Source organism: Cervus elaphus, chromosome 22 (genome assembly GCF_910594005.1).
Source record: "Cervus elaphus chromosome 22, mCerEla1.1, whole genome shotgun sequence".
Taxonomy (NCBI): Eukaryota; Metazoa; Chordata; class Mammalia; order Artiodactyla; family Cervidae; genus Cervus; species Cervus elaphus.
This window is the reverse complement of record NC_057836.1, coordinates 34,387,015-34,399,090: the sequence shown is the minus strand read 5'-3', so window position 1 is coordinate 34,399,090 and position 12,076 is coordinate 34,387,015. Positions and strand designations below refer to the sequence as shown.

Sequence of the window (12,076 nt, the reverse complement as noted above, 5' to 3'; positions counted from 1 at the left end):
TATTTGTGAACATTGTGTAAAGGTTTAAGTGTTTGCTTAAAACCATGTTATGTTTAGGTCCTATGTCATATTAACTCATTTAGAATTGGATGCAAACCAAATCTGCCTTTATGACAGAAGAATAGAATAACATAAATCATTACATTTTATTGAAGAAGGTAATTAATATACAACAGGTGATTTAAGGCCCAAAGGCATCCAACTGCAAAATTAATACTGGAAATAATTAAATAGGTATATTATGTAATGCCAGTCACTGGTAGGCTGTTTCAAGTTCTTAACTCTATACATATTATTTCTACTAACTGCACTTAAATCATCACCAGATGCTGCTACTTTTGCAGTGAACATTGGATATGTGCTGTTAACGTTTCAAATGGGGTAAAAAATGAGCTCCTTTAAAAGTTAAGGAAATAAACTTGCAAGAAATTATTCTGCTTAAGTGTACATTAAATGGCATTCTCTTTTCAGTAAAATGCAGAAATGGGCTAAGAATAATTGGCGAATTTTTCAACAAAACTTAAGTACATTATATTTCCATTCAAAGTTGGGTGCTCATCAATTTTTAATAAGTAGTTGGCACCATTATATAGCTAAATTACTATAAAATTGACATTTAACATTAGTTAATTGTTATATAAACATTGAGCATAAAGGTTGCTGATAAAGCAATAGAAGTTGAAACCTGTTTCAGTTCAGTAAGGCGGCTCAGGTATTTTGAACACAGTATATATCTTGACACTTTAAAGTTATTTTTGTCCTAGCTGGTACATAAGCAGCTGGCACTGATCTCAGTCAAATTATAGAAATACTGATCATTTAGTTTTGTTGGTGTCTGAATAATAGCGTTGTTTCATAGCTCTATATTTCCTAAGGAAGTATAATGCTTCTAGTTCTTTCATTACAAATTTGCCCCGTTCAATAAGTTCTTTGATCTTCTCTGGGTCCTTCACATCTTTGTTTTTAAGGAAAACATTCTTCAGACGCCTTTTGAAATAGTCTGCTCCCTTTGGATAGTCTCGTCCAAGATACAGCAGCTTAAAAAAGAAAGATTATATATTTCTAAATTATCTATGTCATATAAAATTTACAAAACTGGCAACGTACTTACTTACATTCTTATAAAGATTCAATACTTCTCCTCTTAAAGAATTGGCCATTTTCATTTATCATGGAAAATATCCACTTTTATATTGTAATATACCTAAAGAAAAAGAAAAATTTTTACAAATAACTGCATTGTAGTCTTGAAGAAGATTTTACACACTGGTAAACTGGTACCCCCCCCCTTTTTTTTTTTTTTGCCATTTGGTAAAAGTTGATTGTGCACTTTTATGTTCCAGGCAGTGAGATGCAGCTGTGAACACGTCAGGTAAGATAGCTGCTATCACAGAATTAGCATCTCCTGAGGGACATAAAAGATCATTATGAATTGTGGTAAGTTCTATGAAGGAAACAGAACAATTAGAGAAAGTAGATTGTCAGAGACAGATAAGCAGGTGGACCTCCTTTTATAGAGTGGAATGAATTAGAACTAGATTTGGAATCCCAGCTGCATAGTGTTGTACAGGTTACTTAATCTTTCTGAGCCTCTTTTCTTGTCAGACAAGGCTTGAACTGTTTGCAGGACATTGGGAAGAGGCCTGATAAAATCAAGGGTGCCCTCCTAAGAAAGGCTAAAGGGGAGGACAGATAGGTGTGAGTCAAGCAGGTTCACAGCTAACGGCAAATGGGCAATAAGACCAGTGATGAAGAGACGACGTGAACAACCCAGACAGGCGGTACGTGAGGAGCAGGCAACATCCAGGGGGACAGATGAGCTTAATCTTTATGTGGACTTCGTGCTGCTCGTGAGAGGCAGCTCCTTAAAGGCACCATCACAGCCTAAACATAAGAAATAATCCCCAATACTTGTGATGGTTGTGGGGGTTAACTCCTAAAATTCCTACAGTATAAACATTTACTTTGTGATAGGCCCCAAATGAATGTCAATGCCATTTATAACCTTAAAATTTCGTAATGCCCATTTGCCCATTAATCTAAAATAACATACCTTTTTATATCCCTCATTAACATAATTTTTATTTTAAAATAATTTCGTTCAATCAGAAAAGCTGCAACTCAGTACTAATAACTTCTTTTTTCCCTGAATTATTTGAGGATAAGTTGCTAACATGATACCCAATCAGCCTGAATACTTTGCAGTGCCATCCAAAAGAAATACAGCGCAAGTCACCCATGTAATTTTACTTTTTTTTATAGTCCTTATTAAAAATAAAACAGCTGAAATTATTTTAATAATGTATCATTTTTATCCAAAATATTTCAAGAAGTGTTATGCCAGACATGTTTGTAAGTACCAATGGCTTAGTTGCTACCATACTGGACAACAGTTTGAGGTACTTTCTATGAACAAGGACGTTTTCTTACAGCACAAAACCACCATCAGAATCAGGAAATTAACAAGCACTGCTATATTGCTACTATACTACTACTATATTACTACTCAGGGTTGAATCCACAAACCTGAGTTTTGCCCTTTATAGCAAAAGAATCCAGTCTACACTGATTACACATTGCAATTAATTTCCATGTCTCTAGTCTTCAATCTGAAAAAATTCCTTTGAATTTCCTTTTCATAAGCTTGACACCTGTGAGGATCACAGGCCATTAATTTTGTAGAAATATGTCTTGTTTTGATGTTAATTTATGGCTAGATTCAGCTTACATAGTTTGGGTAGAAACATTAGACATGCTTTATTTCATTGCATTCTATTATGTGGACACAATTCCAGTCTGTTCCATTATGGCTGAGGTTAGTTTTGATCACTTGGTTAAGGTGGTGTTTGTCAGGGCTCTCCACAGTTACTTTTTTGCCTTTGAAGTTAGCATTTTGTGGGAGGTACTGTGAGACATAAGTATATGTCATCCAGAAAAACCTTTCATCTTGCAAAAACATTAAAAGTAACAGAGCTTATGGGGGGAAAAGAGGTTTGAGGCATACCACTCAAATCCTCTGCAGTTGTAAACAGAGCACCAATTAAAAAAAACTTAAATTGGTACCTGGAGAACTGATCTGAGCCAATCAGATTGCTCTCAGCATTGCTGGAGGATACCACAGAGATAGATGAAGTTTATGAATAGGAGTAGAGGGCTGGAGACCAGGAAGGGATCACAGGAGACAGGAGGAAATCCCTGGGGGTGATGGTTTTATCATCATGATTCTGGTGAGGTTTCATAGGTGTAGGCATGAGTCAAATTTATCAGATTGTATTTATACTTAAGTGTAGCATTTGTATGTCAATTATACGTTAGTAAAACTGTTTAAAAGTAGTGTAGACGTGCTGGCAGAATGCTAAGAGTAGGGCTGGGAGATACTGAAGTGGATGTGGAAGTAGACATTAAACCACAAGGCTGATCAGTAGGGGATTCAACCTGTAACCATGTCAACAGTTGCATACTTCTCTGGGGAGGAAGCCCTAGGGGTAAGCACTTAATTTTTTTTTTTTTTACAAATACACTTGAAAGGCTTCTGCTGCCAGCAACTAAGTGAAGACCTTTTCTTGCTGAAGTTTATGATCTGCTTCTGTGGCTTTTCTTTCTTAAGGAAAAATATATATAGGAGCCAACACTGTTTACATGTTAATAATAGTCTGCATCCCCTATTTACTAGTGATTTATGAGTTCACAGTGACAAGTATACAGTGTATCAGAACATGAGTTCATTAATATTAACTCTTGTTTTCCTCCAAAGTGCTATTTTTCTGCTTTTGTCTGTTACCACTTGAACTTTCCTGCATAAATGGTAATCCTTTTCCAAAACAAAACAAAACAAAAACAAAAAAACAAACCCTTTAGAAGATCTGCTTAGAGGTTGCAGCTTAGAGACTTTGGGGCTTCACTGAGGGTGATCTAATTGGGCCCTTTACTGGGGAACCTCTGATGTTATCTTAGTCTGTGCCTCCTGGGCTGGTCAGATTCCCCAGATAAGAGTCTTCCAATCTAATGAGGATTTACTACATTAGAAAACGACACAGGGCCTTGCATTCAGCATCATGTATACTCAAATGCACCTAATCTGCTCCCAGCCTGAGGACACCCCCACACCATAGATGACTGATTCTGTTCAGAAATAAAGCTCTAGTCTTCTGAGAGAGAGGCGTGCAGAGATTCAGAGATGTTTCTCAAATAGCTTTCACTTCATCCTGATTTACTTCATTCTTCATTTCTAGCTCCAATGGCCCTGTTCCAAGGCCTTTTTGAGAATTATGCAGTATAAATTGGGCTTTTCAAGTGTGCTAGGTGACAGTCATCTGTCTTGCAGCTTCCAAAGCTTTACTGTTGTCATCTCCTCCTCTATTAGTCTAATTTATTTTTAAAATCGTTTACTGAGGATTTAGTGCTTTCAGGAGTGAAATTAGATGGGTCTATTTAATCCGGTACAGCAACACCTAATTCCATTTTTAAAACATTTTTTCTGAGAGCCATTTTTTGGGTGTTTTAATCTTACTGAAAATGACACTTAAGAACCTTGTGCTTTTAAAACAACTGTAAATTAAATCTACATTAGAAAAAAAATCTACATTAGATGTAATTTCAAATCAGAAATTACAGCCTGTTTAATTCCTGGCAAACAGCATAGCTCTATTTAATTCACATTTTATAAAAGTTTTTAGAAATGTGGCTTAAATCATCTTTAGCTGTTATGTTTTTTAAACAAATTATGCTTAAAAAAGGACCTTCCCAGCAAAAAAGTAGCTGCTGTGACCAAGATAAATTTGTCCCATTCCTTGATATATTAACTTTTATGAGTTAAGGAAATGTTTTATTACTGCATACTGACCTTCAGGCATTTAAGTGTACTTTAGCCTTTAGGAGAAACAGGTTTCCTTGGGTGAACTGGTGAACAGTTTAAATGCAGCAGGGACCTGGAGCTGCTCCTTAACCCTGCATAAAGTCATGGAAGTTACTGTTTTTATAAAAAGCCAAATGAGAGTTAGGGGCTGTGAGAAGTTCCCTATCATTCTAAGAAACCTGGATGGGGGTGGGCATACAATCCACATTGATAGCTCTTTCCCAATGACTTGTGGGCCAAGACTTAACCAACTCCAGTAACGGGTTAAGCGAGAAGGCAATGGTAACCAACTCCAGTATTCTCATCTGGGAAATCCCAGGGACAAAGGAGCCTGGGGGCCTACAGTCCATGGGGTTACAAAAGAGTAAGACATGACTTAGTGACTAAACAGCAACATCATGGTGCCCAAAGCTGTTACTGATCACTCTTCCCCATGAAGTTCAGATTTGACTCAAACAGATGGAGCACATTTCCCCAAAGTAGTTAAGCCTAAAAAGCTTCACACTAAAATTTATCCCAACACACTTGCCAGCATCAAAGGATAGGTAATCTGAGAGGCAGGTGGCAAGAGATTTTGCCCCCAAAGCTGGTATTCTGCTTGGTCGAGGCCTACCTAGAAGCCAGATTATAAAAGTGAGTTGAAAGAAGATGGTCATGTATGTTCAGAGGGGCTAGGAACTGCACCTGTCTGGAGGTAAAAGTGAACAGAGGAAATGGGCCTTCTTATTCTTGCAGGTTGTAAGACTAGTACAGAACTAAATAAGCCCATTGGTATAATCTCATAGCAGAGCAGTCCCCTAGAACACAGTCCAGCATGTTCTAACACATCCATAGCAAATCCTCCTCCCTGGGGAGGAATTTGGTGGAAGGAGAACTTGAGCAAGTCTCTCCCCTGAAATCCCACAATATCAAAATTATTTGTGATTACCATTCACACTTCCTTACTCCCATCAGAGCTGACTGAAGTTCTGTAATCATAAACATTAGTAGTTTGACTGAAAAACTTAAAAGCTTAGTTCCATACCAGCTTTGGAACTCTATATCAAAGTCGACATTAAGACGTTTTTAATCTTGCTACCAGGGATGTGAAGGTGAAATGTCATAGGTATGACACAATCTGGATTTCTGTGGGAAGAATAACACTTTAACCTACAAAGACTAGCTGAGTCAGAAATACTTATTTAATAATACCTTTAGTCAATGAAATCGCAAGAGAGAGCGCATTATAAAATTACAATCAGAGATGAGAAATGGTGGCTAGAATTTTAAAGCATTTCATGTCTTGTCAGGCTAAAATGGGGTTTAAGCCTAAACGGGGTTTAGATCTAAATTCATACGGAATTCAGATACGCTTTGGAAGGTTAACTTCTCAGTCTCTTACTTTCTTCTGGTTTTCCTGTTGGTCTAAGCTGCCAGAGTTTCTTCATGTTGGTAGACCGACATTCGAAGGGTCGTGCTACCGGTTAGTATACTGTGACCTTGACTCTGGGCACAGAATTTAGCGCGTCTTGCTGGGTCTCTGAGACCTCCACCAGTAAGGTATACGTTCCCCAGGAACTACTTCAAATTATTTCCAGTTCTTGTTTAGAGCTCCTCTTGAAAAACAAACACAAAAAACAGCATATACCTTGATGTCTCAGGAAATAAACAACCAGGTGCAGGGAGAAGAATCTGAAGGTCATTTTAAAATAACCCTCTGGGAGCCAATTTATTTACCTTTTTTTTCTAAACTGCCAATCGAGCCCGGGCCCCCGCTGGTCTAAGCGGTGGCGGCCCAGGAAGCCGACCCGGTGTCAGTCACTTGACCCAGTCGCGTAGCCGGCGGCCCCCTTCCTTCTCGAAATCCGCAAAGAAAGATTCGCCCCAGCAAATCTAGGGAAACAGGGAGAGGGACTGTCAACGTTGGAAGACGCACACAAGCCCTTTTCCTACACCTGCTGGTCTTCGCCCAGAGCATACCGCCTCCAGACTCAAGCATCTGGAAAACAAAATAAGACGCCCCGGCGCGGCACTCACGCACTTTCCGGCACGCCGCAGCCGTAAACGCAACCCTCGGCCCCGACGCCGGAGGCTGTCTACCGAGGCGGGCGGCAGGCTGTAGCGGGGCGGAGCAACCTGTCAGGGAAGTGGGTAGGGCGCCGTCCGGAAGAACCCCAGCGCGACTGCGCGAACCCAGACGCGGCGATCTCCGCCGCGGCCCTGGGGCGCCAGTGGGTGGGGCTTGTCGTCCTGACAACGCGGCAGCGTTGGTCCACACAACCCAGAGATCACACTTGGCCGACTACAGCGGTCGTGCATGCTTCAGCATGGTGAGCAGCGAACGTAGGGGAGCAGGGTCAAGGGGCGATCATTGACGCTCCTGCGCCGTGTTAAATGATGTGGCAAGAGCCTGTCGTATTTTATTAGGAAAGACCCCATATCCTTAGGGGGGATGGATCTCTCCTGAAGTATGGCCTTCCATTCGGGGTCTGACGGACCGGAGAGAGAGTCCAGACCGGTTTCTGCAAACGGGGAATGGCCAGTTTGTGTTGTTTTAATCAGATCAGATGGTGTTTTAATCTCCAGCTGCTGCTAAATTCAAATATATATTCGTCTCAATTTAGTTACTTCTAGTAGTGATAGACATTCCTGTGAAATTGCTTTTTTTTTTTAAATTGCAGTTTGGTGGAAATGCATAGTTTTTTGTTTTTTGGGTTTTTTGTTTTTTTTTCTTGCCTCCTCAGCAATTAATTGAAAGCTGCTGCAGTTTACTCTGCTTTGAAAAGTTATTTTCTGTGGTCTTTTGTGGAAATTTGAATTGTTTTGTGATTCGGAGTATGCAACCTGCCTGGTGTGTAAGTATGATAAAGCTTCTTGTTTTGTTTTTCTGCACTCTTCATCTATCATGTCTTCTCCAGGAACACAGACCAACATGTAGCAATAACATGTTCTCCTCTCCCATTTTCTTAAACGTGATTTCCATCTTCTTCAGTGATTAAAACTAGATGGAAGTGGAAAGCGTAATTAGTTAATTATTTAATTCACTAATTAAGGGAAAATATGGAGCATATCCTTTGTGCTTGGCACTAGACTGAAACGAAGTACACAAAGGTGATCATTACAGTTTCTCCCTGGTATGAAAGAGAGACTTAGCAAATTAATTACAATACAGTTTTATAACTGTAATCATTGAAGTGACTACATTGGAGTAACACAAAGATGGCAATGTTAAAATTAGGGCGGGAGAGGAAAGGGGGACGGGAAGAGCAGACCAGTGCTTTTCAAGCTGTGTTTTAAAGTATGATTATGAATTTACCAGACGTGATGAGAAGAAATAGGGTGTGGAGTGCGTTTATGTCAGGGAGAACAGAAAGTAAATGGATTTTAAACTGACTTAAAGCTGCTGATAACTTAAGGGAACAATAGGCACCTATTTATTATTTTCCAACCAGTACACAAGTTTCTTGTTTTTAGATCCCTCTGGCAGTCTTTCTCAAAATGTGGTTTCTGGAAAATTGGCCTCTAATAAACTTGGAATGGACTTGCCAGGTGGCTCTAGTGATGAAGAACTTGCCTGCCAGTGCAGGAGACATAAGAACTGCAGGTTCCTATCCTGGGTGGGGAATATTCCCTGGAGGAGGGCATGGCAACCCACTCCAGTATTCCTGCCTGGAGAATCCCATAGACAGAGAGGTCTGGCAGGTTACAGTCCACAGGGTTACAAGAGCTGGACACTACTGAAGCAGCTTAGCACGCACGCAAGCCTTGAATACCAGTTCAAATGCAGATTCCAGGAACAGGCTGGACTCCAGATCTAAGTATGTTTCCTAGGACTGCCAAGTAACAACATACCACAAACTAACTGGCTTCACCAATAGAGATTTATTGTTTCATAGTTTCAGAGTCTAGAAGTCTCAGATTAAGGTGTTGTCAAGGCTATTCTCACCCTGCAGGTGCTAGATTCTGCTACTTTTTGTCTTGTGGCAGCATTATCCCATTCTTTGGTGTTCTCTGAGTGTGTGTGTGTGTGTGTCCACATTTCCCCCTTTTTACAAGGTTTCCAGTCTTATTGAATCAGAGGTTCACCCAATTCCGGTATGACCTTATCTTAATTTAATTACATCATCAAGGACCCTCTTTCCAAACAAGGAAACACTTGGAGACACTGGGAGATCAGGCTTTAATGTATGAATTTTGAGGGGATGCAATTCAACCCATACCATGAACTGAATTACAATGGGAAGAGAGAAGTGAGTGTGTACACTTTTAGCCCAGGAATATACATTTTTAACAGGCATCCCAGGTGATGCTTATGCTCTCTGAGAACTACTGTACTACCTGATGCTCTTATGATTTGCAGGAAGAATGAATATATGTGACTTCCCTGAAAGCTCAGTTGGTAAAGAATCTGCCTGCAATGCAGGAGACCCTGGTTCGATTCCTGGGTTGGGAAAATCCACTGGAGAAGGGATAGGCTGCCCACTCCAGTATTCTTGGACTTCCCTTGTGGCTCAGCTAGTAAAAAGTCTGCCTGCAATGTGGGAAACCTGGGTTCGATCCCTGGGTTGGGAACATCCCCTGGAGAAGAGAAAGGTTACCCTCTCCAGTATCCTGGTCTGGAGAATTCTATGGACTGTATAGTCCATGGGGTTGCAAAGAGTCGGACACGACTGAGCGACTTTCACTTCCACTTGAGTGTATGTACGTATCCCAAACCTGCCTCACATTAAAAGCCCTAATGAGAGATGACAGTTTGCCCACCTTTAAAATGTGGCTGCTTGGGAACAGGGCCATTGCTGTTTACATATTCTGCTGTATAGAAGTTATTTCAAGATGGAAGTATGTTAACTATTAATGATAGCAAGTATGGTAAAAATAAAACACCTTTGTAAAAGTTGTGAGAGTCGAGTCACCATCATTCTTATTTATGTCATCTCTAGTATCTCAGAGAACTTTGTGTGTAAATCATTAAGAAGTACCTGTTGAATGAATTAGTGGGATATATGCACGAACATATAATCTACTGCTTGATGTCAGTTTTAACATTTATATTGTATATAGTGATAACGTTATGGCTTGAACCAATAACTTCTCTTGTACTAGTCTTCAAGTGTGGAAAGTGGATCATCTTACAAATTCCTTACCAGAAATCTAGTGAACAAAAGGGCCAAATCTGGAAATTACAAGTAGTGTTATTAAAAAATACTTGTAAATATTTATTGAAATGCTTTACTTTCTAAGATCTAAAAAAGCATACCTCTGCTTTAGGACTCATTGCTGAATAGAATCACTTTGTTATAGCTTTACCGGCTTTAAATTACTGATTCGTTTTCTATAAAATCAGCAATCTAACTTGATAGACTATTTCTCTGTGATATGAAAATCATTCCCATACTTTTAGGCTTGACATTAATACAAATACTTAGTCAATGATTTCGTGTTCTTTAGAACCCTTTAAATCAGTGCCTTCTTGACTGGTATTCTGTTTCATAATCAGATATTTCATTAAACACGGATCACTGATTGTCATAAGAAAGTGTAAAATTTACTTACAAAACATGCTTCAGTGGGTGAACTATCATAGTATTTTCTAGACTTGTTGTAGTTCTGTCTGAATTCTTTTCTAAAAAAACCTTTTGAGATAATTTTAGATTTAAAGAGAATTTGCAAAGAGGGTGCAGAAAGTTCCTTTGTCTTTTTTACCTAGCTTCTCTTAATTTTACCATGTTAGGTAATTATGATATTTTTGTTTAAAATGTATGAATTATTTTTTTAATTTATCAATTCTTTTGTTTTTCCAACTTTTAGGCTCCCAAAGCAAAAAAGGTAGGTAGAAATTATTTCTCAAAATAGTTTTAAAAATCTAATTTTTAAAGCATTTTCTGGTAGTTATATTATAGTTTATAGAGTTTACTAAGCTTAGTTTTTAGACATTAATGCTATTTAAATAATTGAATAATCCTTTACAATAACAGGACATATTTCAAATTTGATGTAAAAAAATGGTTCTAATTTCACAAAGACTTTTTTAAGATAGCCTTTAATTTTTACTTGTGTCTAGATTTTAAGTATTTTATTATTTGTGCTCTAGAAAATTTTGGATTAAGAAGCTTTTTCTTCATTTCAGATAAACCCATAAAAATTTGGGTCCAAAACCTTCTGTGACTTAAAAGTGAACCCTAAGATAATATGTTTCTAAATGGGTTGCATGATAACATGTACTGAATTTTTCTGTGCTTTGTTAAAATTTCAGTTCCTTAGAGGATGTCTCAAGTAACTTTTTCGCTCTTCACTGAGTAGATTTATACTTTAAAGCAGAGATTATAGTCTCTTACTGGCAAACATAGACATAATTCATTTAACCTAAAAGTTCTTTTTTTAATCAGCTGCCAAAGTGTTATCATGCAAAAATGTGATTTCTGTTCTTAAAAAATTGGCAACCTGATGACACTGGGCCTACAGTCCCATAAGGGAACAGTTGGCTAGACAAGTGGCAGCTATACCTTTTTGGAAATGCTTCCCCTTTGGTTGTGGTCCAGACTATGACCAAATCTCTTTCATTATTTGCCTCTCTGGTCTCAACGGGATTTCGATTTGGAATGCCAGATTTAAGTCACATCTGAAGAGTCACCACTCTGTTAATTTCCTATCATCTTCTCTTATGAAATCAATGGTACTACGTTCTGATAGCTCATGAATTAGTACATAACTCAATTATAACACCTATCATTTTATTGTAGTAATTTTTCATTGTGGGCTGCTCAAGGTCAAGAACATGTTTTATTTATTTTTGGATCCGTAGTGTTTAGTCTGGCACATAGTAGAAATTCACGAATATTTGTGGAATAAATCTATAATACCCCATTTAAGAAGACATGATTATATAAATGTGTCTTTGATATTTATACAGTTAAACATTTTTTCAAAAAATTCTGTTGCTTGCCATCGGTGTTTGCTTTTCTCAGTCACTTGAACCCACTACCAACCTGATACTGTGTTAGGGATTGTGGATATAACTGAGCAACATTTATAAAGCACATTCTTATGGGGAGTATTCTGGTGGACTGCAATCATTTATATGTGGGTCTACAGTAGTTTATTAGTTTGTGTGGACATTTCATTTTTGGCTTTAGATAGTGAAATCTTAGAGGCATTGTTTTAAATCTGAAACATTTTTACTTAATGATATCATATTTTATTAATTCTAGGATACTCATCTTTTTACATTGTACATTTTAACAT

General features: G+C 38.3%; 2 protein-coding genes across 9 annotated transcripts in view; one reads left to right on the top strand and one right to left on the bottom strand.

Annotated features, from left to right (window-relative positions):
* Positions 1-122: 122 nt before the first annotated feature.
* ETFRF1 (electron transfer flavoprotein regulatory factor 1) lies at positions 123-7,000 on the bottom strand. Of its 6 annotated transcripts, XM_043882674.1 has the most exons (6): positions 6,815-6,943; positions 6,572-6,727; positions 6,237-6,450; positions 4,844-4,947; positions 1,116-1,204; positions 123-1,037 (listed from the first exon to the last, which is right to left on the bottom strand). In XM_043882674.1, the coding sequence occupies exons 5-6, from the start codon at positions 1,164-1,166 to the stop codon at positions 816-818; spliced, it is 273 nt and encodes a 90-aa protein (XP_043738609.1). In that variant the 5' UTR covers positions 1,167-1,204; positions 4,844-4,947; positions 6,237-6,450; positions 6,572-6,727; positions 6,815-6,943; the 3' UTR covers positions 123-815. The 6 variants fall into 6 exon arrangements, with proteins under 6 accessions (XP_043738609.1, XP_043738610.1, XP_043738608.1 ...); XM_043882675.1 differs by lacking the exon at positions 4,844-4,947 and having other exon boundaries at positions 6,815-6,944; XM_043882673.1 differs by lacking the exon at positions 6,237-6,450.
* Positions 6,958-12,076, top strand: part of DNAI7 (dynein axonemal intermediate chain 7) — a 74,631-nt gene continuing 69,512 nt past the window's right edge. The window contains exons 1-2 of one of the 3 annotated variants that reach the window (XM_043882663.1): positions 6,958-7,164; positions 10,643-10,660. In XM_043882663.1, the coding sequence (XP_043738598.1) occupies positions 7,162-7,164; positions 10,643-10,660 (21 nt within the window). In that variant the 5' untranslated portion in view covers positions 6,958-7,161. Of the gene's footprint in view, positions 7,165-7,586; positions 7,690-10,642; positions 10,661-12,076 lie in introns of those variants that run through there. The other 2 variants (XM_043882661.1, XM_043882664.1) reach the window with 2 other exon arrangements.